Below are 26081 nucleotides of genomic sequence, written 5' to 3'. Positions count from 1 at the left end.
AGTGTGTTATATTCCCACAGTGTGTGTTATATTCCCACAGTGTGTGTTATATTCCCACAGTGTGTGTCATATTCCCACAGTGTGTGTTATATTCCCACAGTGTGTGTTATATTCCCACAGTGTGTGTTATATTCCCACAGTGTGTGTTATATTCCCACAGTGTGTGTTATATTCCCACAGTGTGTGTTATATTCCCACAGTGTGTGTTATATTCCCACAGTGTGTGTTATATTCCCACAGTGTGTGTCATATTCCCACAGTGTGTTATATTCCCACAGTGTGTGTTATATTCCCACAGTGTGTTATATTCCCACAGTGTGTGTCATATTCCCACAGTGTGTGTCATATTCCCACAGTGTGTGTTATATTCCCACAGTGTGTGTTATATTCCCACAGTGTGTGTCATATTCCCACAGTGTGTGTTATATTCCCACAGTGTGTTATATTCCCACAGTGTGTTATATTCCCACAGTGTGTTATATTCCCACAGTGTGTGTTATATTCCCACAGTGTGTGTTATATTCCCACAGTGTGTGTCATATTCCCACAGTGTGTTATATTCCCACAGTGTGTGTTATATTCCCACAGTGTGTGTTATATTCCCACAGTGTGTGTTATATTCCCACAGTGTGTGTTATATTCCCACAGTGTGTGTCATATTCCCACAGTGTGTTATATTCCCACAGTGTGTGTCATATTCCCACAGTGTGTTATATTCCCACAGTGTGTTATATTCCCACAGTGTGTGTCATATTCCCACAGTGTGTGTCATATTCCCACAGTGTGTTATATTCCCACAGTGTGTTATATTCCCACAGTGTGTGTCATATTCCCACAGTGTGTTATATTCCCACAGTGTGTTATATTCCCACAGTGTGTTATATTCCCACAGTGTGTGTTATATTCCCACAGTGTGTTATATTCCCACAGTGTGTGTTATATTCCCACAGTGTGTGTTATATTCCCACAGTGTGTGTCATATTCCCACAGTGTGTGTTATATTCCCACAGTGTGTGTTATATTCCCACAGTGTGTGTTATATTCCCACAGTGTGTGTTATATTCCCACAGTGTGTGTTATATTCCCACAGTGTGTGTTATATTCCCACAGTGTGTGTTATATTCCCACAGTGTGTGTTATATTCCCACAGTGTGTGTCATATTCCCACAGTGTGTTATATTCCCACAGTGTGTGTTATATTCCCACAGTGTGTGTCATATTCCCACAGTGTGTGTTATATTCCCACAGTGTGTTATATTCCCACAGTGTGTGTTATATTCCCACAGTGTGTGTCATATTCCCACAGTGTGTGTCATATTCCCACAGTGTGTGTTATATTCCCACAGTGTGTGTTATATTCCCACAGTGTGTGTTATATTCCCACAGTGTGTGTTATATTCCCACAGTGTGTGTTATATTCCCACAGTGTGTGTTATATTCCCACAGTGTGTGTTATATTCCCACAGTGTGTGTTATATTCCCACAGTGTGTGTTATATTCCCACAGTGTGTGTTATATTCCCACAGTGTGTGTTATATTCCCACAGTGTGTGTTATATTCCCACAGTGTGTGTTATATTCCCACAGTGTGTGTCATATTCCCACAGTGTGTGTTATATTCCCACAGTGTGTTATATTCCCACAGTGTGTTATATTCCCACAGTGTGTGTCATATTCCCACAGTGTGTGTTATATTCCCACAGTGTGTGTTATATTCCCACAGTGTGTTATATTCCCACAGTGTGTGTTATATTCCCACAGTGTGTGTTATATTCCCACAGTGTGTGTTATATTCCCACAGTGTGTGTTATATTCCCACAGTGTGTGTCATATTCCCACAGTGTGTGTTATATTCCCACAGTGTGTGTTATATTCCCACAGTGTGTGTCATATTCCCACAGTGTGTTATATTCCCACAGTGTGTGTTATATTCCCACAGTGTGTGTTATATTCCCACAGTGTGTGTTATATTCCCACAGTGTGTGTTATATTCCCACAGTGTGTGTTATATTCCCACAGTGTGTGTCATATTCCCACAGTGTGTGTCATATTCCCACAGTGTGTGTTATATTCCCACAGTGTGTGTTATATTCCCACAGTGTGTGTCATATTCCCACAGTGTGTGTCATATTCCCACAGTGTGTGTTATATTCCCACAGTGTGTTATATTCCCACAGTGTGTGTCATATTCCCACAGTGTGTTATATTCCCACAGTGTGTTATATTCCCACAGTGTGTGTTATATTCCCACAGTGTGTTATATTCCCACAGTGTGTGTCATATTCCCACAGTGTGTTATATTCCCACAGTGTGTGTTATATTCCCACAGTGTGTTATATTCCCACAGTGTGTTATATTCCCACAGTGTGTGTTATATTCCCACAGTGTGTTATATTCCCACAGTGTGTTATATTCCCACAGTGTGTGTTATATTCCCACAGTGTGTCATATTCCCACAGTGTGTGTCATATTCCCACAGTGTGTGTTATATTCCCACAGTGTGTGTCATATTCCCACAGTGTGTGTCATATTCCCACAGTGTGTTATATTCCCACAGTGTGTGTCATATTCCCACAGTGTGTGTTATATTCCCACAGTGTGTGTTATATTCCCACAGTGTGTTATATTCCCACAGTGTGTGTCATATTCCCACAGTGTGTTATATTCCCACAGTGTGTGTCATATTCCCACAGTGTGTGTCATATTCCCACAGTGTGTTATATTCCCACAGTGTGTGTTATATTCCCACAGTGTGTGTTATATTCCCACAGTGTGTGTTATATTCCCACAGTGTGTTATATTCCCACAGTGTGTGTCATATTCCCACAGTGTGTGTTATATTCCCACAGTGTGTGTTATATTCCCACAGTGTGTGTCATATTCCCACAGTGTGTGTTATATTCCCACAGTGTGTGTTATATTCCCACAGTGTGTGTCATATTCCCACAGTGTGTGTTATATTCCCACAGTGTGTGTTATATTCCCACAGTGTGTGTCATATTCCCACAGTGTGTGTTATATTCCCACAGTGTGTGTCATATTCCCACAGTGTGTGTCATATTCCCACAGTGTGTGTTATATTCCCACAGTGTGTGTCATATTCCCACAGTGTGTGTTATATTCCCACAGTGTGTGTCATATTCCCACAGTGTGTGTCATATTCCCACAGTGTGTGTTATATTCCCACAGTGTGTGTTATATTCCCACAGTGTGTGTCATATTCCCACAGTGTGTGTTATATTCCCACAGTGTGTGTTATATTCCCACAGTGTGTGTTATATTCCCACAGTGTGTGTTATATTCCCACAGTGTGTGTCATATTCCCACAGTGTGTTATATTCCCACAGTGTGTGTTATATTCCCACAGTGTGTTATATTCCCACAGTGTGTGTTATATTCCCACAGTGTGTGTTATATTCCCACAGTGTGTGTCATATTCCCACAGTGTGTGTTATATTCCCACAGTGTGTGTCATATTCCCACAGTGTGTGTCATATTCCCACAGTGTGTGTTATATTCCCACAGTGTGTGTCATATTCCCACAGTGTGTGTTATATTCCCACAGTGTGTGTCATATTCCCACAGTGTGTTATATTCCCACAGTGTGTGTTATATTCCCACAGTGTGTTATATTCCCACAGTGTGTGTTATATTCCCACAGTGTGTGTTATATTCCCACAGTGTGTGTCATATTCCCACAGTGTGTGTTATATTCCCACAGTGTGTGTCATATTCCCACAGTGTGTGTCATATTCCCACAGTGTGTGTCATATTCCCACAGTGTGTGTTATATTCCCACAGTGTGTGTTATATTCCCACAGTGTGTTATATTCCCACAGTGTGTGTTATATTCCCACAGTGTGTGTTATATTCCCACAGTGTGTGTCATATTCCCACAGTGTGTTATATTCCCACAGTGTGTGTTATATTCCCACAGTGTGTGTTATATTCCCACAGTGTGTGTTATATTCCCACAGTGTGTGTCATATTCCCACAGTGTGTGTTATATTCCCACAGTGTGTGTTATATTCCCACAGTGTGTGTCATATTCCCACAGTGTGTTATATTCCCACAGTGTGTGTTATATTCCCACAGTGTGTTATATTCCCACAGTGTGTGTTATATTCCCACAGTGTGTTATATTCCCACAGTGTGTGTTATATTCCCACAGTGTGTGTCATATTCCCACAGTGTGTGTCATATTCCCACAGTGTGTTATATTCCCACAGTGTGTGTTATATTCCCACAGTGTGTGTTATATTCCCACAGTGTGTTATATTCCCACAGTGTGTGTCATATTCCCACAGTGTGTTATATTCCCACAGTGTGTGTTATATTCCCACAGTGTGTGTCATATTCCCACAGTGTGTGTTATATTCCCACAGTGTGTGTTATATTCCCACAGTGTGTGTTATATTCCCACAGTGTGTGTCATATTCCCACAGTGTGTGTTATATTCCCACAGTGTGTTATATTCCCACAGTGTGTGTTATATTCCCACAGTGTGTGTCATATTCCCACAGTGTGTGTTATATTCCCACAGTGTGTGTTATATTCCCACAGTGTGTGTTATATTCCCACAGTGTGTGTCATATTCCCACAGTGTGTGTTATATTCCCACAGTGTGTGTTATATTCCCACAGTGTGTGTCATATTCCCACAGTGTGTGTTATATTCCCACAGTGTGTTATATTCCCACAGTGTGTGTTATATTCCCACAGTGTGTGTCATATTCCCACAGTGTGTGTTATATTCCCACAGTGTGTGTTATATTCCCACAGTGTGTGTTATATTCCCACAGTGTGTGTCATATTCCCACAGTGTGTGTTATATTCCCACAGTGTGTGTTATATTCCCACAGTGTGTGTCATATTCCCACAGTGTGTGTTATATTCCCACAGTGTGTCATATTCCCACAGTGTGTGTCATATTCCCACAGTGTGTGTTATATTCCCACAGTGTGTCATATTCCCACAGTGTGTGTCATATTCCCACAGTGTGTGTTATATTCCCACAGTGTGTGTTATATTCCCACAGTGTGTGTTATATTCCCACAGTGTGTGTTATATTCCCACAGTGTGTGTCATATTCCCACAGTGTGTTATATTCCCACAGTGTGTGTTATATTCCCACAGTGTGTTATATTCCCACAGTGTGTTATATTCCCACAGTGTACGTTATATTCCCACAGTGTGTGTTATATTCCCACAGTGTACGTTATAGCAACAAGTTAGCTTATAATGATATAACCAGGCATCTCACTGGTAAGACCATAATTATACAGATAAAGACTATAAAGCGTATGCTTCTTTTAATCTGTGAAAACAAGAAAAACATGAACATTTAGTAAATTCATGTTCTGTGGCAATGATATGAGGAAATGCACCTTTCTGCATGTGTGCAGTAAGGTCATAATATGAAAGTTACACCAAAAGAGCTCATGATATTTTACAACCTGTGCCATACAGAGACACTGTTTTTATTACTTAGATTGTGAGACATGACCTAAAAGAGCTTCGAGACTTTGATCTGGGTGGAGCTCCTTACGGATATACTCCGTTCTGTGACAGCCGCACTGAAATGGATGGGTACCGTTTCTGGAAAACGGGATACTGGGCATCGCATCTGGTGAAAAGGAAATACCATATCAGGTAAGACAGCATTGTACTGATTATGTGCTGTCTGTGGAAGTCCCCCGTGTGTGAACCTTAATTCTGTGCTCATAGAGTTTTCTCACAGTCTCAGTATCCTCCATCTTACAGCTGTGGAAACTGAGGCAGTCAGCATTTAGGTGGCTTGTCAGGTTTTCCTTTCCTAGTACTTGGTTGAACCAAGAGTTAAAACGAAATGATCCACACAGGTGCATGCACCTGTCCGCTGCAAGATGGAAAGTTGGTTTGTCAGTACCGAGTGCAGACACTGGCTTCTGGCAGTGGCTTGTCTGTAGGGCTGTGATTTCATGAAAAGGTTTGAGATGACCTGAAATACATATGTTCTGCCATTGTTATTGCAAACCTCAAGCTCTGGGGAAATACCAGAACATTAGACTCCAATTTATGAAGGAAATATTTGTTAAGTTCTAAGGTGTCTGTCCTGCTTTGCTTTCTGCTGTTACAATAAACACCATGACCAAAAGTTATTTGAGGAGGAAAGGATTTGTCTTATTTTGGTGCTTTCAGACCCTCATAAAGGGAAGTCTGGGTAGAAATCTAAGGCAGGAACCTGGAGATATGAACTGGAGCAGATACCAGTGGAGAAACACTAATTCCTAGCTCACTCTACAAAGCTGCTCAGTTTCTTGCTTATACACCCCAAAACCACTGCTCAGGGATCCCGCCACCCACAGGGGTCTGGGCCTCCTATATCAATCATTAATCAAGAAGATGCCCCACAGACATGCCTACATTTTCTTAGCTAGTTCCTTCTCCCAAGTAACTCTAGCTTGTGTCAAGTTGACAGCAAAACTTACCAGCCCAGCTCCGCAGATCCATTGTGTGCACAGTCCCTGGGGACAGCCCAGCTCCACAGATCCATTGTGTGCACAGTCCCTGGGGACAGCCCAGCTCTGCAGATCCATTGTGTGCACAGTCCCAGGGGACAGCCCAGCTCTGCAGATCCATTGTATACATGGGCCCTGGGGACAGCCCAGCTCTGCAGATCCATTGTGTGCACAGTCCCTGGGGACAGCCCAGCTGTGCAGATCCATTGTGTGCACAGTCCCTGGGGACAGCCCAGCTGTGCAGATCCATTGTATACATGGGCCCTGAGGACAGCCCAGCTGTGCAGATCCCATTGTGTGCACAGTCCCTGGGGACAGCCCAGCCTCCGCAGATCCATTGTATACATGGGCCCTGGGGACAGCCCAGCTGTGCAGATCCCATTGTGTGCACAGTCCCTGGGGACAGCCCAGCTGTGCAGATCCATTGTGTGCACAGTCCCTGGGGACAGCCCAGCTCTGCAGATCCATTGTGTGCACAGTCCCTGGGGACAGCCCAGCTCTGCAGATCCATTGTGTGCACAGTCCCTGGGGACAGCCCAGCTGTGCAGATCCCATTGTGTGCACAGGCCCTGGGACAGCCCAGCTCCGCAGATCCCATTGTGTGCACAGGCCCTGGGACAGCCACACAAGCGCCATGGAGGACTACAGAGTGCTTCTCTTTTCAGTGCCTTATATGTGGTGGATCTCAAGAAGTTCAGGAGAATCTCCGCAGGCGATAGGCTCCGGGGCCAGTACCAAGCTCTTAGCCAAGATCCAAATAGTCTTTCAAACCTAGATCAGGTAAGTACTACAACAAATTCTAATGGAGAACTATCCTGTGTGTATAACCTGTTTCAGCACCCTTCATACACACAGCCCTTTCAGGCATCTGCCCTTCGTCAGACACCTCTGTGCAGACGTCGTCTTCACTTGAGCTCAGCGTTCTTCTCTAACAGGATCCTCACTTTCTCCTCCTCTCCATCCCCTCATTTAGTCACCTCTTCTACTCACTTTCCCTCTTGACATGGGGCTCCCTCCCAGCTGCCTCCCTCTCCCATTCTGTCTTTTGTGTGCTGAGCTTCAAGAACTCTGTGTATCCTGTGCTCCCTGAAGACACCCAACAGACACCTGCTTCCTCACACCCTTTTAAATTATTCATTATTGCCTCTAAATATTTCAGATGGTTTAAACAGACATGAAAGACAGTACAGTTCATAATCCTTATTATTCCTAATGACTAAATCCATCCATATTTACCTAGCTGGTGTGTTTCATGTACTTCATATGTGCCACATACTCTCCTAAGACCTGAAACCACAGAAATCCAAGCACAATTATTCTTGAGGTCCTAATGCTTTCATTCTAGTTAAAATATATATGTATATTTGTGTACACATATGTGTGCAATTAATTATTGGAGAAGAAATGAAATAGGAAAGCATTATAAATAGGGTTCGAATGGTCAATCAAGTTTGGGGGTTTTAGTATAAAGTAGGTCCCTGTGAAGGTAGAATTAGAATGGGTTTCATAAAGAGGCCAAAAATTATTCATGCTGGTATTCCCAATGGTGAAAGTGGGCCTTCTGTGTTTGAGGGATATAAGAATTTTGGTTATGTATAAGATTAAATACCTATCTACTTGTATGTATATGTTACCCATAGTCTTGTACATTAATGTTCACAACTTTATTTCTAACAGACAACTGGAATAATCTTTGTAGTGTTGTCTGTTGCTACATGACACCTTACTGTGAAACCTAGTGGCTAGGAGGCGGCTCCTGTGGATCAGTGATCTGAAGCAGGCATGGCTGCTGCTCTGCCACACCCCGTAGCACCTGCTTGTTTGATGCTTGACAAGATATGGTCATTTCAAGTTGTATGGACTTCTTCAAAAGCCACTGCATGGAAGTTCATTCACCTGCAGGCTGGGGGCTTCACCAAGCATCAATTTTTGCCAGATGGCCTTGTTGCTAGGGCATGAGAAAAGTCAGAGAAAGGGGAGCTACCAACAAAATTGAAGTCACAGTCTATTCTAATATTTTTTGTTTTATTGCTTTAGCACTTTTCTATTGACATGCCCGAGAATTAGTCTGTCCATTACTGGCTTGTTTCATTTAACGTGATGTTCTCCACCTCACCTTTGCTGCAAATGATGGGATTCATCTTTCCTTTTGACTGCATAGTGTATAAACACTGAAGCTTCTCTGCTCGCTAGCACTTTGGTTTTGTTTTATATGTACCCGATTTTCTGCATCTACACAAAACGTAGGAACCGTATGAGAGAATGCATGTGACACTTGTCTTCCTGAGGCTGGTGGCTTTGTTTAATGCAGGCATTCCCAAATGACATGATTTCACTCTTCACATAGCCCAGGGATTTTATTCATAATTTGTGGAGCTTTCCTGAACAAATAATCCTCTTACTTGCAAATATCAGAGCCTTTAACCCTTCTTTCCAATCTGCACATTTTTATTTCCTCTCCTGGAACATCTCCTAGGACATCTCATAAGATATTTAGTAGGGCTGGGGAGAGTAGAACCATGAAGTTTTAAATCTTAAGGATACATGGGACATCCAATGCAGACTAACTTCAACCCCTCAGAAACTGAGGTAGTGTGCTTAGATAGCTACATTTCTGGGAAGAAAGAAGGGCTCTCTGGCTGGAATACAAATAGATACCTCAGGGGAAACATACTAAGTCTCTCTAAAAACTCTGTTTTTAACTGCTAGGCCCGTTTTTCAAATTATGTGCCAGCAATCTTTGCTTAGGAAGCCTTGTGCATACAGAAATATGAAATTGTTCTTACAACATCTCTTCTAACAAGAGAGTAAGGTGATTTGAGAATCTGGAGAAGATGGTGTGTTCAACATAACACTAGCAGGTGCTGGGGAGGCGACTAGCGGTTGGTAGCACATACATAGGACTGGGTTTGGTGCCCAGCATGGCTGTAGCTGACTCCGGCTCAGGAGACCTGACTGTCTTCTGGCCTCAGCAGCACCAACCACACATTCAGTGCACTTGCATGCATGGAGATAAAGCACTCTCGCACGGAAATAAAAATAGACAGTTTTAAAATTTAAAAGATAAAAACAAATAAGTAAAAAGGACAGGTACAAGTGAGTACCTAACCGTGGTTCTGCTGTTCGGGTAACCAGAGAAGATGACACGGGTGACAGTTGTCAGACCTTATTCTCATCTGACTCGATGTAGTTCTAGGTCACGTGTTCATGTATGACACAGATTCTACATGGAGATATCCCAAATTGTTGAATTTTATGATATATTTAAAGTCTAAATGACAATTTGATTCAGACTCTAGCATATTAATTTTTTTCTGTAGGATCTTCCCAACAATATGATTTATCAAGTTGCCATCAAGTCTCTTCCTCAAGACTGGCTCTGGTGTGAGACCTGGTGCGATGACGAATCTAAACACAGAGCCAAAACCATCGATCTGGTGCGTATCGGCATCTCGTTTGCACAGAAGTGCATGCAAAGTGCCCAAATTTAAATGTGCTGTTTTACAAATGAAATGGCTCACACATATTATTACCACACTTCTTCTTCTAGTCCTTTATGAATTAAGTAAAAAGCTGTGTTCAGGAGGTCCCCAAGACTACCCTCAGGTCTGCTGATTAGTAAGGAAACAAATATATAAAGATAATCCATGCCAAAGTTGAAAAGAAAGTGTAAATGGATCATATGGGACCCTGGGGACACTGTGAAAAGAGCACGAGCCATGAGCATAGACAGAACAATTCGTGTCGACTAGAACCCTGGAGGGGAGAGGAGTCTGTTGAGGACAGGAGGCATTTAGAGCACTATATAGACAAGACCAAAGGGGACATCTCCACAGAATATGTAGTTAAAACCCCATATGTTCAGAACAAAGAAGTATATTGAAAGCTGCAGGGGCAAACACCAGCTCCCGTGTTAAGGCAGGCCCATCAGAAGAGAAGCACACTCTCAGTAGATACCATAAAAGTCATGAAGGTTCAGAACAATGTATTCCAGACTCTGAAAGACCACAACAGCCAAGCCAGAATACCAAACCCATCCAAACTAAAGGAGGAAGAAAACATGTCTGCCATCTCTCTACTAAGTAGTGTAGAAGAAGGGACACAGGAATGGGGAACACATTTGAATCCTGAGGTTTCCTTAGAAGTTGGTGATGTGTCTTTATCCATGCCTAAGAGGAACTTTCAGACTTAGATGCATGGGTTTCTCATAGCAGTAGCTGCACGCAGAGAAGGGAGGAGTTGTCGTGGCCCGTGAGGGTCCAACATAAATTCCCTAATTCCTCAAACCGGCTGGAACGGAGTTGCGAGGAAAAGAACCGACACAGCTTACACCGTCATCATGGAAAATGGCCAGATCGCCGTTTATTCTCCAAACATTTTATATACCCACACCAAATTGAGCGGGGAAGGGGGAAAACACATTACGCCATTCCTTAGGCAGCCAAGTGCCTGGACTCAAATCACATCCACATCTAGCAGTCAGGTAGGCCCTGAATTAGCATCTCTATAAGACATCCTTCCAAATTACAAAGGAAAGAAGCACCAAATATCTGGACTCTTAAGTCATCAGCTTCAGTCAAACATCTCTTCTCAGGTAATCCACATCTTAACAAAAGAAGCTAGGAGCAGGCATCCTGGCCTTTGTTAAGGGCAGAGACAGTTTGTCTGCAGAGCTACGTGGTCAGCTCGAACCGGGCTAATGGCTTTTGTGCCATATCGAAATATGGGCCCACAAGGAGTGGCATGAACTGGGCGCTTGGATCAATCAGCTCCCCTCAGAAACACTTAGGAATTAAGTGACACGGGGCTGTAGAGACGCTAAGAGATTAAGACAGGGCAGAACGCGTCTGTATTCTTTGCGAGATATGGCAAGAACAGTCCTCAGCCCATGCTAACATGCTGTTGACACTGCTCCTTCTCTTCCAAGATCTTCCAGGATGGACCACTTAGAATCCACTTTCCTAGTCCAAAGTGGAACACACTTCTCCAAAAGTTATACAGGTCAGACCTGCTCAGAGCAGTAGACCACTCCCTGGTACCAACTTCTGCCTTAGTTACTGATTGATTGAAAGCATAACCCAGCCCCTGGCATTCATCCTTGGGGCACCAATGGAGCAGGAAACTCCATCTCAAGACCCCTTGCCCTGAGTTGCCTTGGTCCGGACTCCACCTCCGGAAAAGCCCACCAAGCGCTGACCCCTTCCCAGGGAGGGTCAGGACCTCTCCCACGGGCTATTTAGGCTGCCACCAAGAAAAAAACACGTGGTCTTTGGGTTTTGCGTGCCCCTCCTTTCCCCGCCATGTTTTTCTGGCCACCCAGGAGTGCTGCAGTAAACATGGGCTTTGATTCTGTCTAATTTGGTCTGATTGGAATTATTTGCCTCAGTGGAGAGGCTCATCTTAAGAATATTCCTAGCAGTTACTTTTCTGTAGCTGTGATGAATCACCATGACCAAGCTAACTTTTAGAAGAGACACCATGCCCATGGCAATTCTTATAAAGGAAAATATTTCTTTGGGGTGGCTCACATCCGGTTCAGAGGTGGAGCATGGCAGCACGCAGGAAGACATAGTCCTAGAAAAGTAGCTGAAACAGGAAGTGGACTGTGAGTCACATTGAATGAAGCTAGAGTTAAAGAGACCTCAAAGTCTGCCCCTATGGTGACCCGTCTTCCAATAAGAACACACCTACTTCAACAAAGGCTACCCCTCCTAATAGTGCCACTCCCTTTGGGATTGTGGGGGCTAGTAGCATTCAAACTACCACATTAACTTACAGAGAAAAAATTTAGTCGATGCTTACAGTTCCGGAGGGTTAGAGTCCATGACCACCATGGAAGAGGGAGCATGGCTGCAGTGCAAGCATGGCACTGAAGCAGTAGCTGAGAGCTCAGTTCTTGATGCCCAAGCCCAGGACAGAGGGAGGTGACTGGGAATGACCTCAATGCCCACCCTCAGTGACACACCTCCTCCAATAAGGCCACACCTCCTAGTTCTTCCCACACAGTTCCCTAGACTAGGAACTAAGCATTCAAGTCTATGAGCCTTTGGAGGCCATTTTTATTCAAACACCAAGGAGCTTACTAGTGAGAGAGTAAGGCTCCTCTATAGGGGAAGGAAATTGGAAATACGGGCACCATTGAGTCAGTATGCTCATTAAAGGACATGCAGAAACTTGGGTGAGTCGTGGAGAAGGGTCATGTTCTGGTATGCAGGATGTCCCAACCACAAGGTGTCCCCTGCCTCCTCTCAGTTCCCAGGCAAGGGGGAGAGATAACTCTGGAATCTTCAGACTGCTGCTGTGGCCTCTGGCCACCTCACTGGTTCCTGGCTCCCATTCTCATTCTCATTGTTGTTGAAGTTGTGATCCTTTCAGCATATGATTGTGTCCCTGATGTCCAGGTCCAGACTCACCTTGTCTCCCAGTCATTGTGGTCCCATTGGCAGCATTCAGATAAGACTAGGTGCGGTGTAGATGATCTCGGTGGATGCAGAATACAGCAGAGCATTGCCATCTTCATGAGGTGGATGCAGAATACAGCAGAGCATTTTCATCTTCATGAGGTGGATGCAGAATACAGCAGAGCATTGCCATCTTCATGAGGTGGATGTAGAATACAGCAGAGCATTGCCATCTTCATGAGGTGGATGCAGAATACAGCAGAGCATTGCCATCTTCATGAGGTGGATGCAGAACACTGCAGAGCATTGCCATCTTCATGAGGTGGATGCAGAATACAGCAGAGCATTTTCATCTTCATGAGGTGGATGCAGAATACTGCAGAGCATTGCCATCTTCATGAGGTGGATGCAGAATACAGCAGAGCATTTTCATCTTCATGAGGTGGATGCAGAACACTGCAGAGCATTGCCATCTTCATGAGGTGGATGCAGAATACAGCAGAGCATTTTCATCTTCATGAGGTGGATGCAGAACACTGCAGAGCATTGCCATCTTCATGAGGTGGATGCAGAGTACAGCAGAGCATTGCCATCTTCATGAGGTGGATGCAGAATACAGCAGAGCATTGCCATCTTCATGAGGCAAGAGTAGATGACGGCCAGAAACTCTCACCCTAGTCTCTGCACTGAGCATGCTCTGTGCATTTTTATACGCAGTAGACAATTCTAGACCTTTAGCGCAGAAGAGGACACATTGGTGATGCAATGCATTCCCCAGAAGGGTGTGTCTTTGTTCTTTCCCAAGAGCCTCCTGGTGTGCTCAGTTCTCAGACTGGTGGTCAGTGATTGCCTCCGTGCTGCTCCAGTCCTCTGCGTCACAGGCAGCTGGCTATAAAGGGCTGGGAAGGCCAGCCGCGGTGTCCTCCAGGCCTGCCAGTGTCCAGTCAGCCAACGCACGGTGTGCTTGTGCTCACGTCAGCCCTAGTGACATACACCCTAAGGGTCTCAAGTATTTCCTTTATTTCTCCCGAAATGTGGTCTTTTTTTTCTCTTTTACTAACAAATTTTGTTTGAACTTTTAGTGCAATAATCCCAAAACAAAAGAACCCAAACTGGAAGCTGCTGCAAGGATTGTCCCAGAATGGGTCAAATATGACACAGAAATACGAAAATTATTAGATCATCTTGCAAATAAGAAAAGCGCAAGTAAGTGATTGCATGTGAGCCATGTGCTGTGTTAGTAAGATCAGGGTAAGTCACAGACTCCAGGGAAGTAAGTGATTGCATGTGAGCCATGTGCTGTGTTAGTAAGATCAGGGTAAGTCACAGATTCCAGTAAGTGATTGCATGTGAGCCATGTGCTGTGTTAATAAGATCAGGGTGAGTCACAGACTCCAGTAAGTGATTGCATGTGAGCCATGTACTGTGTTAGTAAGATCAGGGTAAGTCACAGACTCCAGTGAGCCATGTGCTGTGTTAGTAAGATCAGGGTAAGTCACAGATTCCAGTAAGTGATTGCATGTGAGCCATGTGCTGTGTTAATAAGATCAGGGTGAGTCACAGACTCCAGTAAGTGATTGCATGTGAGCCATGTGCTGTGTTAGTAAGATCAGGGTAAGTCACAGACTCCAGGGAAGTCATGAAAGCACTGTCAGTATTTCATTGGGAAAGTATATGACACGATTAAAAATTTTATTTCAGGGACCAGAGAGATGACTCAGCAAGTAAGAGCACTGCTGCTCTTGCAGAGGACTCAGGGTCAATGCCCAGCGCCCATGTGGTGGGCACAGCTGTCTGAAACTCCCGTGCCAGGGGACCTGGTACCTTCCTTTAAGTTCCGTGAACACCAAGCATGGTGCACATTCATATCTATGCAGGCAAAAAACACATCAAATGAAATAATAAATCTAATAAAAAATTTTAAATAAATTTTTTAAAGAATTTCATTTTACATACGCTAAGATAACAAATTATTTATTAAAATGTATGTTAATTGTATATATTAGTGACTTTCTCTGAAACATTTAAGCACACCTAAGACAGAGAATATCACTTAAACTCCAATCTATATAAATGAGCAGTATAACATGATTTTTAGGAAGTGTGTTTACTAAAAGCAGTTGTTAAAAATAGAGGAACTTTTATCTCTAAGATTATATTGAATTTCCCAAATATGAAAGTGGTCAAAATTAATTAAAATGCCTTTGATAGCTCACAAAAAAACATTGCCTCCTACCTTGAGAATTGTCATATCTAACTCAGACTGCCCTTGTTCCTGGTCCTAGTCTCTTAGTTGTGAGTTGAATGTTGTGGACTTGGTTTTGTCATTTCTCCTGTTCACAAGCTCCGTTATCTTGACATTTCTCCGCTGAATGTAGTCATTCAGCAGTGTTTGTCTTTCTAGGAGTTTACTTACTTCATCTAAGACACACAATGCTTGCTGTACAGTTTCTTATAATACTTTGTTTTTTCTCTTCTGATACAATACATCCTAACTGCAGCCTCCTCTCCCTCCACTCTTCCCTGTTACCTCCCCCAACTCCCCTTCCCCCAGATCCACTCCTTCTCCATTTCTCTTCAAAACTGAGCAGATTCCCAGTGATATCAACCAAATGCAGCCTAACATGTTACAAGACCAGGCACAATCCCTCACATCAATTCTGGACAAGGCAATGCAGTAGGAGGAAAAAGGGTCCCAAGAGTAGGCAAATAGAGACAGCCTCCACTCCCACCGCTAGGCTCCCACAGAAACCTCAGGGTAAACAAGCATAGCGTAGATGCAGAGGGCCTGTCTCTAACCCATGCGGGCTCCGTGATTGCTGCTTCAGGCTCTGTGAGCTCTCATGAGCCCTGCTTAGCTGATCCTGTGGACTCTGTTCTTCTGGTGTCCTTGGTACCTCTGACTCCTGCTTGGATATTAATGCTCTATTGAATGGGGGGTTAATGAAATTTTTTTCATTTCATAGTCTGCTATTTTGTCCTATTGACAGTGCCCTTTGCCTTACAGAAGTTTTCCAGTTTGATGAAGCTCCATTTATTAATTGTTGATCTTAATGTCTGCACTGTTGGCATTCTGTTCAGGAAGTTGACTCCTGTGCCAATGTGTTCAAGGCTATTCCGGTTCAGTGTTTATGTTGGGTTACTTGAGTCTGGTGCAGGGTGATAAATAGATCTATCTGTACTCTTCTACATGCCGACACACAGCCAGACCAGCACCAATAGTTGAAGATGCCTCTTTTCCTATTATTTATGGCTTTTTTTAATCAAAAATCAGGTGCCAATAGGTGTGTGGATTTATATCGAAATTTGATTTGATTCTATTGATCAACATGTCTGTTTTTATGCCAACACTGTGAAGTTTTTATTACTACAGCTCTGCATTAGAGCTTGATCAGAAGTTCTTGTATGGGTCAAGATTGTTTTAGCTAGCCTGGGTTTTTTGTTTTGCCATATGAAATTGGGTATTATCCTTTCAGGTTCTATAAAGAATTATGTTGGAATTTTGATTGGGCGTGTGTTTACTCTGTAGATTGCTCTTGGTAGGATGGCCAGTTTTGCTATGTTAATTCTACCTATCCAAAAGCATGGGAGATCTTTCCTTCTTCTGTATCTTCTTCAAAGACTTGAAGTTTTTGTCATGAGAGCTTTCGCTTGCTTGGTTAGAGTTAACCCAATATGTTTTATATTATTTGTGGCTATTGTGAAGCGTGTGTATAAAGTAGGCCTTGTAACCAGTCACTTCGATGAAGGTGTTTATGAGTTGGATTCCCTGGTAGACTTTTTGGTTGCTCATGTAAAGTATCGTATCCTCTGCAAATAGTGACACTGACTTCTTTACAGTTTGTACCCCTCCATCTCCTCCAGATGTCTTCCTGCTCCAGCCAGAACTGCAAGAGCTATAGTGAATAGATATGGAGAGAGTGAACAGCCTTGTCTTGGTCCTGATTTCAATGAAATTGCTTTGAGTTTTTTTCCATTTAATCTGATTTTAGCTGTAGGTTTTTTGTAAATTGCCTTTATGTTTAGGTATGTTTCTTGTATGCCTAATCTTTCCAGTACTTTTATGATTGGGCGTTGGATTTTGTCAAAGACATTTTCAGCATCTGGCAAGGTCACCATGTGGTTTTTTTTCTTTGTTATATGATGGATTACATTGGCAATTTCCATATGTTGAACCATCCCTGCACCTATGAGATGAAGCCTACTTGATCATGGCAGATGATCTTTTGATGAGTTTTTAGATTCAGTTTACAGGTATTCTTGTTGAGTGTTTTACACCTACGTTCATAAAGGAAATTGGTCTGTAATTATTTTTCTTTGTTGAATCTTTGTATGGTTTGGGTATCAGGGAAATTATGGCCTTCATAGAAAGAATTAGACAATGTTCCTTCTGTTTCTGTCTTCTCTGAAAAGTCTAATAGAATTCTGTGCTAAAATCATCTGGCCCTAGGCTTTTTTGGTTGGGAGACTTTTAATGTCTGCTTCTATTTCCTTAGGATTTATAGGTCTATTTAATTTGTTTATCTGATTTTGATTTAACTTTGGTAAGTTAATTAAGAAAATTATCCATTTCTTTCAGATTTTTCAGTTTTGTGAAGTACAGGTTTTTCAAGTATGACCTCATGATTTTCTGGATTGCCTCCGTGTCATGTTCCCCTTTTTGTTTCTGATTTTGTTAATTTGGATGTTCTCTCTGTATGTCTTTTGTCTTCAGTCAGCCCAGGCAGCATATCTGTGTTCTTAAAGACCTCTGTTGAGTATCGTTTATCGAGCTACATGAGGTTTTAACCCTATGTCATATTTGTTTATATAATATTTTAATTTTATTTGTTAAATTATATTTGTGTTTATATATGTGTATGTGTGTTCTTGTTCTCATAGACTTGTGTGCATTTACATTCTATAGGTGTCTAAAGAGACACATATTTATGATGTGGTAGAATGGGTACCAAAATGTCCACACTGGATGACAGACAGCAGGTCTCTGTCAGACTTGGACTCCCCATGTATAACGTAGAGAGTACATCTAGTATATCTAGTATATCTAGTATGGATGTCTTCGTGACATTGTAGGCTGACTGCACCTTTGCTTCCCTGCAGTGTCTGCGCATGATGAGCTCTAGCACGGGGTTCCGGAAGATGAACTAGGATGAAATTCTGCCACCTGCTGGGCGTTTGTGGAACTGCTAACCAGTAGGCCACTTCATTCAAATTACTGACCTACTATTCACTTTTTATAAACTTTATTTAAAATACTTGTAGAGTTTTAAAATAAACTTAATTAATGTGGTTGATAGATTATTCTTTTTTCTTAAGATGATGATGATGTTGTTGTTGTTTTACCAGCTAGTTTGATGTTGTCAAATGTCCTGGAAGGTCTTTGAAAGTCCTGGAAGGTCCTCATTGCTGCTTATCAAACCATCAGCATCTTTTAGTATTCCAACTTAAGTACACCCATATTTCCTTACTCACAGAATGTATTTAAATTACAGGAATTCATGCATTTTTAAGAAAAAGCACTCATGGCTTTGTCTCAGTTATTAAAAATAAGCCAGTTTTAATAACATTTTTAATGGAAGTCTTGTTGCACTGTGATCATTTATTTAACTTAAATCCTAATCTGGTGCAGCGATAGACCTGATCCTAACTAGGGCAGGAGTACGTTAGTGCACTGATAGACCTGACCCTAACTAGGGCAGGAGTAAGTTAGTGCAGCGATAGACCTGACCCTAACTAGGGCAGGAGTACGTTAGTGCAGCAATGATGATCCTAACTAGGGCAGGAGTACGTTAGTGCACTGATAGACCTGATCCTAACTAGGGCAGGAGTACGTTAGTGCACTGATAGACCTGATCCTAACTAGGGCAGGAGTACGTTAGTGCACTGATAGACCTGATCCTAACTAGGGCAGGAGTACGTTAGTGCACTGATAGACCTGACCCTAACTAGGGCAGGAGTAAGTTAGTGCAGCGATAGACCTGACCCTAACTAGGGCAGGAGTACGTTAGTGCAGCAATGATGATCCTAACTAGGGCAGGAGTACGTTAGTGCACTGATAGACCTGATCCTAACTAGGGCAGGAGTACGTTAGTGCACTGATAGACCTGACCCTAACTAGGGCAGGAGTACGTTAGTGCACTGATAGACCTGACCCTAACTAGGGCAGGAGTACGTTAGTGCAGAGATAGACCTGACCCTAACTAGGGCAGGAGTACGTTAGTGCAGCAATGATGATCCTAACTAGGGCAGGAGTACGTTAGTGCACTGATAGACCTGATCCTAACTAGGGCAGGAGTACGTTAGTGCAGCAATGATGATCCTAACTAGGGCAGGAGTACGTTAGTGCACTGATAGACCTGATCCTAACTAGGGCAGGAGTACGTTAGTGCAGCGATAGACCTGATCCTAACTAGGGCAGGAGTACGTTAGTGCACTGATAGACCTGACCCTAACTAGGGCAGGAGTACGTTAGTGCACTGATAGACCTGATCCTAACTAGGGCAGGAGTACGTTAGTGCACTGATAGACCTGATCCTAACTAGGGCAGGAGTACGTTAGTGCAGCAATGATGATCCTAACTAGGGCAGGAGTACGTTAGTGCACTGATAGACCTGATCCTAACTAGGGCAGGAGTACGTTAGTGCAGCGATAGACCTGATCCTAACTAGGGCAGGAGTACGTTAGTGCACTGATAGACCTGATCCTAACTAGGGCAGGAGTACGTTAGTGCACTGATAGACCTGATCCTAACTAGGGCAGGAGTACGTTAGTGCACTGATAGACCTGATCCTAACTAGGGCAGGAGTACGTTAGTGCAGCAATGATGATCCTAACTAGGGCAGGAGTACGTTAGTGCACTGATAGACCTGATCCTAACTAGGGCAGGAGTACGTTAGTGCACTGATAGACCTGATCCTAACTAGGGCAGGAGTACGTTAGTGCAGAGATAGACCTGACCCTAACTAGGGCAGGAGTACGTTAGTGCACTGATAGACCTGACCCTAACTAGGGCAGGAGTACGTTAGTGCACTGATAGACCTGATCCTAACTAGGGCAGGAGTACGTTAGTGCAGCAATGATGATCCTAACTAGGGCAGGAGTACGTTAGTGCACTGATAGACCTGATCCTAACTAGGGCAGGAGTACGTTAGTGCAGCGATAGACCTGATCCTAACTAGGGCAGGAGTACGTTAGTGCAGCGATAGACCTGACCCTAACTAGGGCAGGAGTACGTTAGTGCAGCGATAGACCTGACCCTAACTAGGGCAGGAGTACGTTAGTGCACTGATAGACCTGACCCTAACTAGGGCAGGAGTAAGTTAGTGCAGCAATAGACCTGATCCTAACTAGGGCAGGAGTAAGTTAGTGCAGCGATAGACCTGATCATACTGTCTTAGGGTGGATTATGGAAGGACCTTGAACTCTGATCTAGGAAACCATGAAGTGTGAGAGCTCAGTGTGCTGTCCTCTAGGAGCTTGGGAGAGAAGAATCTTGAAAGCAGTGCAAACTGTTGGAGGCCTGGCTTGCGAGGTTTCAGGGGAAGCAAAACCCTCCTTGGGCATTTGTGTGAAATGGAGCTGAAGAGTTTGCTGTGGTTAGGAAGAAACCAGAACCACTGAAGTAAAACCTTTATTTTGCTGGAACAATGGATGCTGGCCAGCTGTGGTTAAAAGCCCAGCATCAGTGAGGTGAAGTCTTCTGGGAAGGGTTTCCAGAGAGTCCACGCACAAGCTGTGTTCCAGAGGTGGAACAGGCGGACCATGTGCTGGCAGTCAAGCTTGGTAACGTGAGATTGGCAGCTGGTACTGAGTTTGAAGGCATTAAGAGTCATGGAGAACAGCTGACTCTTGGCACTGTGAGAGGCCAGGAGAGGCCATTGGAGAAGGTGCAGCCTCAATAGCAGTTGAAGTCTCAGAACTGAAGGGTTCATGCAGAGAAGCTGAGGCTTGGCACCATGAAGTGTGCCCAGGAGAAGCTATTGGTCAAAGTGCAGCCCAGTTGCAGCAGGAAATCCCAGCGGTTTTGAGATGCCACTACCATGGGACAACCACCACCACCATCAGCAGCTGAGTCTAGAAGACAAGCTGTGTGCACTGCAGAGCCAGAGGAGTCACCCAAGCCCCTTGGAAGAGTCGAGAAGATTGTGAGTGAATCCCAGATACTAAACACTGAGTGATTTATAATGTTAAAATTTGGTATTTAACTTACCTTTTACTTTATAGGAGCCCACACTTGACTTTTGACTTTAAAAGACTTTGGGGTTTTTTTTGTTTGTTTGTTTGCTTGCTTGTTTTAAGACTGAATTTTTAGAGTGTTTGAATTAGTAAGACTGCACTGTGGGACAATCTTTTTGTAGCCTGTGACTATGTGTTGTTCTTATTAGAGTATAAAGAGCTAATTCCCAATAGTTGGGCAGGACAAGGTTAGGCGGGATCGGTGGACAGGGAAAAACGAGTGCAGGGGAAGGAGGCAGTCACCAGGAACCACCAGCCAGCCCCAGAAAGCGCAGGAGATAAACATGCCATGCTGAAAAAGGTAACGCCATGTGGTAGAACATAGATAAGAAATAGAGCTAGTTAGTAACAAGCTATCAACCAAGCATTTACAATTAATAATAAGTCTCTGTGTGGTTATTTGGGAGCCGCTGGTGGGACAGAGCTTCACTTGATGGACACAAAAAACTCTGCCTACAATCGTGGGGCTTTTTAAGTTTGTAAAATAGTTTATATTGTGATGTTTATGTTAATGCGTATCTTGGGTATGAACAAGAAAGGTTATGGCTTTACAGAGATGTGATTGTGTCACACTGGCAAGGGATCAATTGTGCTAGATGGTTTATGTCAACTGGACACAAGCTACAGTCGAGAGGAGGGACAGTCAATTAACAAAATGCCAGGGCTTTAGGCGCACCTGTAGGGCATTTTCTTAATCAATTGCTGGGTTGGGCCCAACCCATAGTGGGTGGTGCCATCCCTGAGCTGGTGGTCCAGGGTTCTGTAAGAAAGCAGAGCAAGCCATGAGAAACAAGTCAGCAGCAGCCCTGCATAGCCTCTGCATCAGCTCCTGCCTCCAGGGTCCTGCTCTGACTTCAGTGATGAACAGTGAACTGTAAATCCAATAACCCTTCCCTCCCCAAGTTGTACGGTCATGGTGTTTTGTCAGTAATGGTCACCCTACCTAGGACATGGCCCCGTTGAGAATTCTATTATGTTAAACTCAGTGAATCTGCACTACTCAAGTAAGCCAGGGGAGGACGCAGCGAGGCTGAGGGGGCCATCTGGGTCTATGCTCCTGGTCACTGTATCCATGATCCTGAAATCTGGCTCTCCCATGCAGGCACACCATGAAATTTTAACCTGGAAAAAGCACAGTACATTTGTAACTGAGTGGTCTCCACTTTCTCCCTCAAGGAAAAACGTGAAGCATGACTAGGCAGAGTAAGAACGCTCTGACCCTTACTAGTGTTAGTGATTCATGTAGGCCCTCCTAGAAGCTGAAAACTTAATTTTCATAGCACTCAGATGCAAACGGTTTCCTTTCAGAAATGTTCACCCCTTAGCTCTAGTTTACCCTGAAGTCCCTAATGAGGTAAAATCAAAGACACTCCCATCCATGCCAGCTAGAGAAGATAAAAGTCAGACACTTCATTAATATTAGAAATATAGACTAATTAGAGGAAGCTTATACCTCCGCGTCAAGTCCTAATTCCAGCCCCCACATACGGCCTGGCTCTACCCACAAGCAGCTTCCAGAGAACCAGCCATCACTGCAGGGCAAGGCAGAACTTGCTCAGTCATGAAGGCATGGCTGACTCTTCAGAAAAGCTTTCTTTGCTCAAATACTACCAGCAAAGCAGCTCATACAGCAACCACTCAAAGGTACTGATGAGCCTGTGCTTAGAGCTGAAGTCTACGGCAGCCCCTAATCACTATCTTGACCGCTACTGTGACATAGTGGGTTAAAGTGACTGCTGGCTTAAAATGAAGCACCTAGAAGAGTGGGGCTCAAAGCCCACGGTGTCATGCAGTTGAGAGAAACAGGCCTCTCCTATCCCAGGGGTTTATTGCCTACAGCCCCAGATAATCATCCAAGATGAGCCTGGGACAGGGGCTGAGGTCAGTGATGCAGACTCTCCAGGAAGCAGAAGCAGGACGAGTACAGAAAACTGAGAAACAGCGAGAAAACAGACTTGAGGAGGAAGGGAAATCCCCAACAAGGAAGTCACCAAACTCCTTTGTCTAGGGATTTTTGTTTCTTTGGGGTCTTGGCAGAAAACGGACAAAAGCAGCTAAATGTGCACGCTGATCCTGTGTGCCATGTGCACATCTCCCGTGGAAGGATCACCCCAAGAAGGGAAAAAAGACAGGGTCTGGGGTCTAGAGTCCTCGGGATAGGAACTGAAGGCCTTGAGATAATTGCATACTTTTAAAGGGCCATGAAGTCCAAAGCTGAGAGCGGTGCCTGCTCAGAAAAGGATGACCATCAATGCCCTCTGCTTCCGGCATCAGGCAGCACTGGCCTCTGCAGCTGCTGACTGCTTCTACACTGTCATGATATCAAGACTGCCACTAGGGATTTGGAAAGCTTCTATATTCCTGTAAAAGTTGTATATACATTTATTATAGTGTTCCTTCAATACTGAAGAGATAACTGAGCTAGAAAGCTGGCTTTGTTGCTCTAGAAGTTTACCTCCTGGATGTGCTACGGTGCCTTCCTGTAATTGTGACAACAGACATGAGTACTAAGAGTCAGGTGAAGCCACCTGCTAGACTTTAATATTAAAGTAGAAAAAAATAATTCACTATTTTAAGTCCAGTTTTCCTAGGACTTGGTGAGTTAAAAGATTTTTTAACATATCTACCTGCTCCGACCTTCCCTGTAAACTCGGTCACTGATTTTGTGTGCAGTAAAGTTGAAAACAGGCTTCTAGGACGGACTTTCTTAGAATTTTAACTAAAAGGTTAAACATAAAACATAAGCAAGAAAGTAGTGGATGTGACCATAAATATTTTTATTAAATGTGAAAATACACGGGCATGAAAATATTGCCCATATTCATAGACATGTATGAGCCCCAGCTGAAATAATTTTAGTTCCTTTTTTTCATTAAACACTAAATAGAGATGGATTGTTAAGTCTGTCCCATTTAAAGCAAATAGAAACTTAAGAGTAATAATTTAACTTCTCAAACATCTCTGATTTTGACTTGCCCTGTGCCCTGTATTCCTTTGCACAGGTAAATATTTCATCCACATACAAGTGCAATAAACCTGTTGTGACTGCACACAAAGCCACGCAGTGGCTAATTTTACTCTTAAATCATTCAGCAAATGAGATCGTCTGTTAAAAAATTATCTGCCCCTCCTAACATCATTTGAAATTACAGAATAAATTCTGCCACTAATAGAAAAGGAATGACAGGATCTGGAAAGATCAGTTCTTACGTCATCACCTGCGTCCTCCATCCTGCCTCACTACAGGGACATCAGATCCATTCAAGGAAACTCTCCTGACGTCACCTGACAACACCGTCCAGGCCATCAGCACCGGTGCCATCTCGAGGCAGCTGGGCACCCACGATGGCCCGAGCAGTGTCTTCCAGCCACCACCTCTCACCTCCTCCTCCTTCATGGCGAGTGACAACTTCTGACCAAGCCAAGGCCTTTACGTGGGAATACTGTCTTCCAGGGGTAAGCAGTGGTGACAGTGACCTTTAGTTACCAATAATCCTCTCGCACTCTTGCGCTGTGTCTAAGTTTGGGACTTGCAAAGCAGGGCCTCAAAGTCACTGTGAGCGCCTACTACAGCCCACATTCTGAGCTCCAGTCACAAACCTCACGGCCTGCTCACAATTCTTCAACTCGCTCATCCTCAGAGCTCCAGTGGTTAAGCTGCACAATTAAAACACTTCAGCACTGCTCAGGGGATGTTTCAATGACGATGCTACATACCACTCACATTAATTAACCCACTGAGCTTTCTCCCAGGTTCTTCTAGTCAAGGTAGAAAAGAGTAAACTTGCAGAACTGAAAGGTGAAGAAGGTGCCCTCTGGTAGCAGGCGACTTTTTCCTTCCTGCAGTGGTGAGCACTGGATGCAGCCAACGATGGTGCCCTTAGGAAGCTCAGCACGGGGAAGGAAAGGCTCGGAACACAGCAGAGCACAGAGACAGTGAGCTTGATCCTACCTTCCCCAGAATTACCACAAAGGTTTCCGCAGTTCCTAAAAGAGAAACCGGGATGTGGAAGTGGCCCTGCAAAAAGGAAAAAGCAGAAAGTGGAGAATGTTTCTCCACTAATGTGGCTTTACAGTGTCACCAGGCAGAAGGGACACTGTTCTATTGCTCATCTGATAGGCTGGTCACCAGGAGACTACCAACAGCATGCATGCTGGAAATGACCAGTCACCTCCCTCAGTAATCAGCAGAGATCTACCTTCATCTCCCTCCTGATATCTGCTTTTGGCACCCAAGTCTGCAGTGAGAACACTAATCCTCAGTTACTTAGGGTAGTTACAAGTAGGGGGGAAAAAACCTTAAAACCCTCAGGGAAGCAAATTAAGAGGCACCAGATCTGGACCACAGGTCTACACAGCCCAACCTCAACCATGTCAGAATCCTCCAGCTCCGTGCTACTGGCAACTCTGCATCCGCTCTAAGTGGGAGAGTGAGCGTGGTGCTTCCTTGGTTCTGCTGGTGCGAAGGGACTTTGGAAAGCAGAGCTGCCTTCACTGTCGTGACGCGTCCACAACAGGAGTCGAACAGAACAGCTGCGTGTTAACATGAGATGGCTGAGACGTGAAACCATGCCATTCACTGTTCCACGCTGGCTGGACTTTATCTGTTTAGTGTTTTGGTGGGGGACCTGGCCTGGAACTCACCATGTAAACGAGGCCTTCTCTTCGGCTCTAGTGCGGTCAGAGGTGTGTGTTACCACACATGGCCTGATGTGAATTTGGGGACACTGAAGCAAAATGAAAGTGGTTTTGAAATGCATTGTTGAGTTTATTGGTAAGAAACAGGCTCCTAAGTACAGGCAAAAAGCACTTAAATGTTTTGCCCAACTCAACTATGTGACTTATGTTTGTCCATTTTAAAAATCTTTTTCTGTATATGCTCAAGGGTATGACTACAGATTAAGAAAATGATTTGTGCTTGGATGCTACCTTCATGCCTCCCACAAT

The 26081-nt window shown here is 43.9% G+C and overlaps 1 protein-coding gene across 1 annotated transcript in view; it reads left to right on the top strand.

Moving 5' to 3' along the window:
* Uggt2 (UDP-glucose glycoprotein glucosyltransferase 2) overlaps positions 1 to 18195 on the top strand; it is a 111939-nt gene extending 93744 nt beyond the window's left edge. The window contains exons 35-39 of the mRNA XM_075949167.1: positions 5490 to 5650; positions 7164 to 7278; positions 9819 to 9935; positions 13982 to 14105; positions 18000 to 18195. Coding sequence (XP_075805282.1) covers positions 5490 to 5650; positions 7164 to 7278; positions 9819 to 9935; positions 13982 to 14105; positions 18000 to 18022 — 540 coding nt within the window. The 3' untranslated portion in view covers positions 18023 to 18195. The remainder of the gene's footprint in view (positions 1 to 5489; positions 5651 to 7163; positions 7279 to 9818; positions 9936 to 13981; positions 14106 to 17999) is intronic.
* The last annotated feature ends 7886 nt before the right edge of the window (positions 18196 to 26081 follow it).

The sequence above is a fragment of the Microtus pennsylvanicus genome, chromosome 15, assembly GCF_037038515.1.
Source record: "Microtus pennsylvanicus isolate mMicPen1 chromosome 15, mMicPen1.hap1, whole genome shotgun sequence".
Classification (NCBI taxonomy): Eukaryota; Metazoa; Chordata; class Mammalia; order Rodentia; family Cricetidae; genus Microtus; species Microtus pennsylvanicus.
Note: the sequence above shows the minus strand (reverse complement) of the source record. Positions and strands in the feature narration are given on the sequence as shown.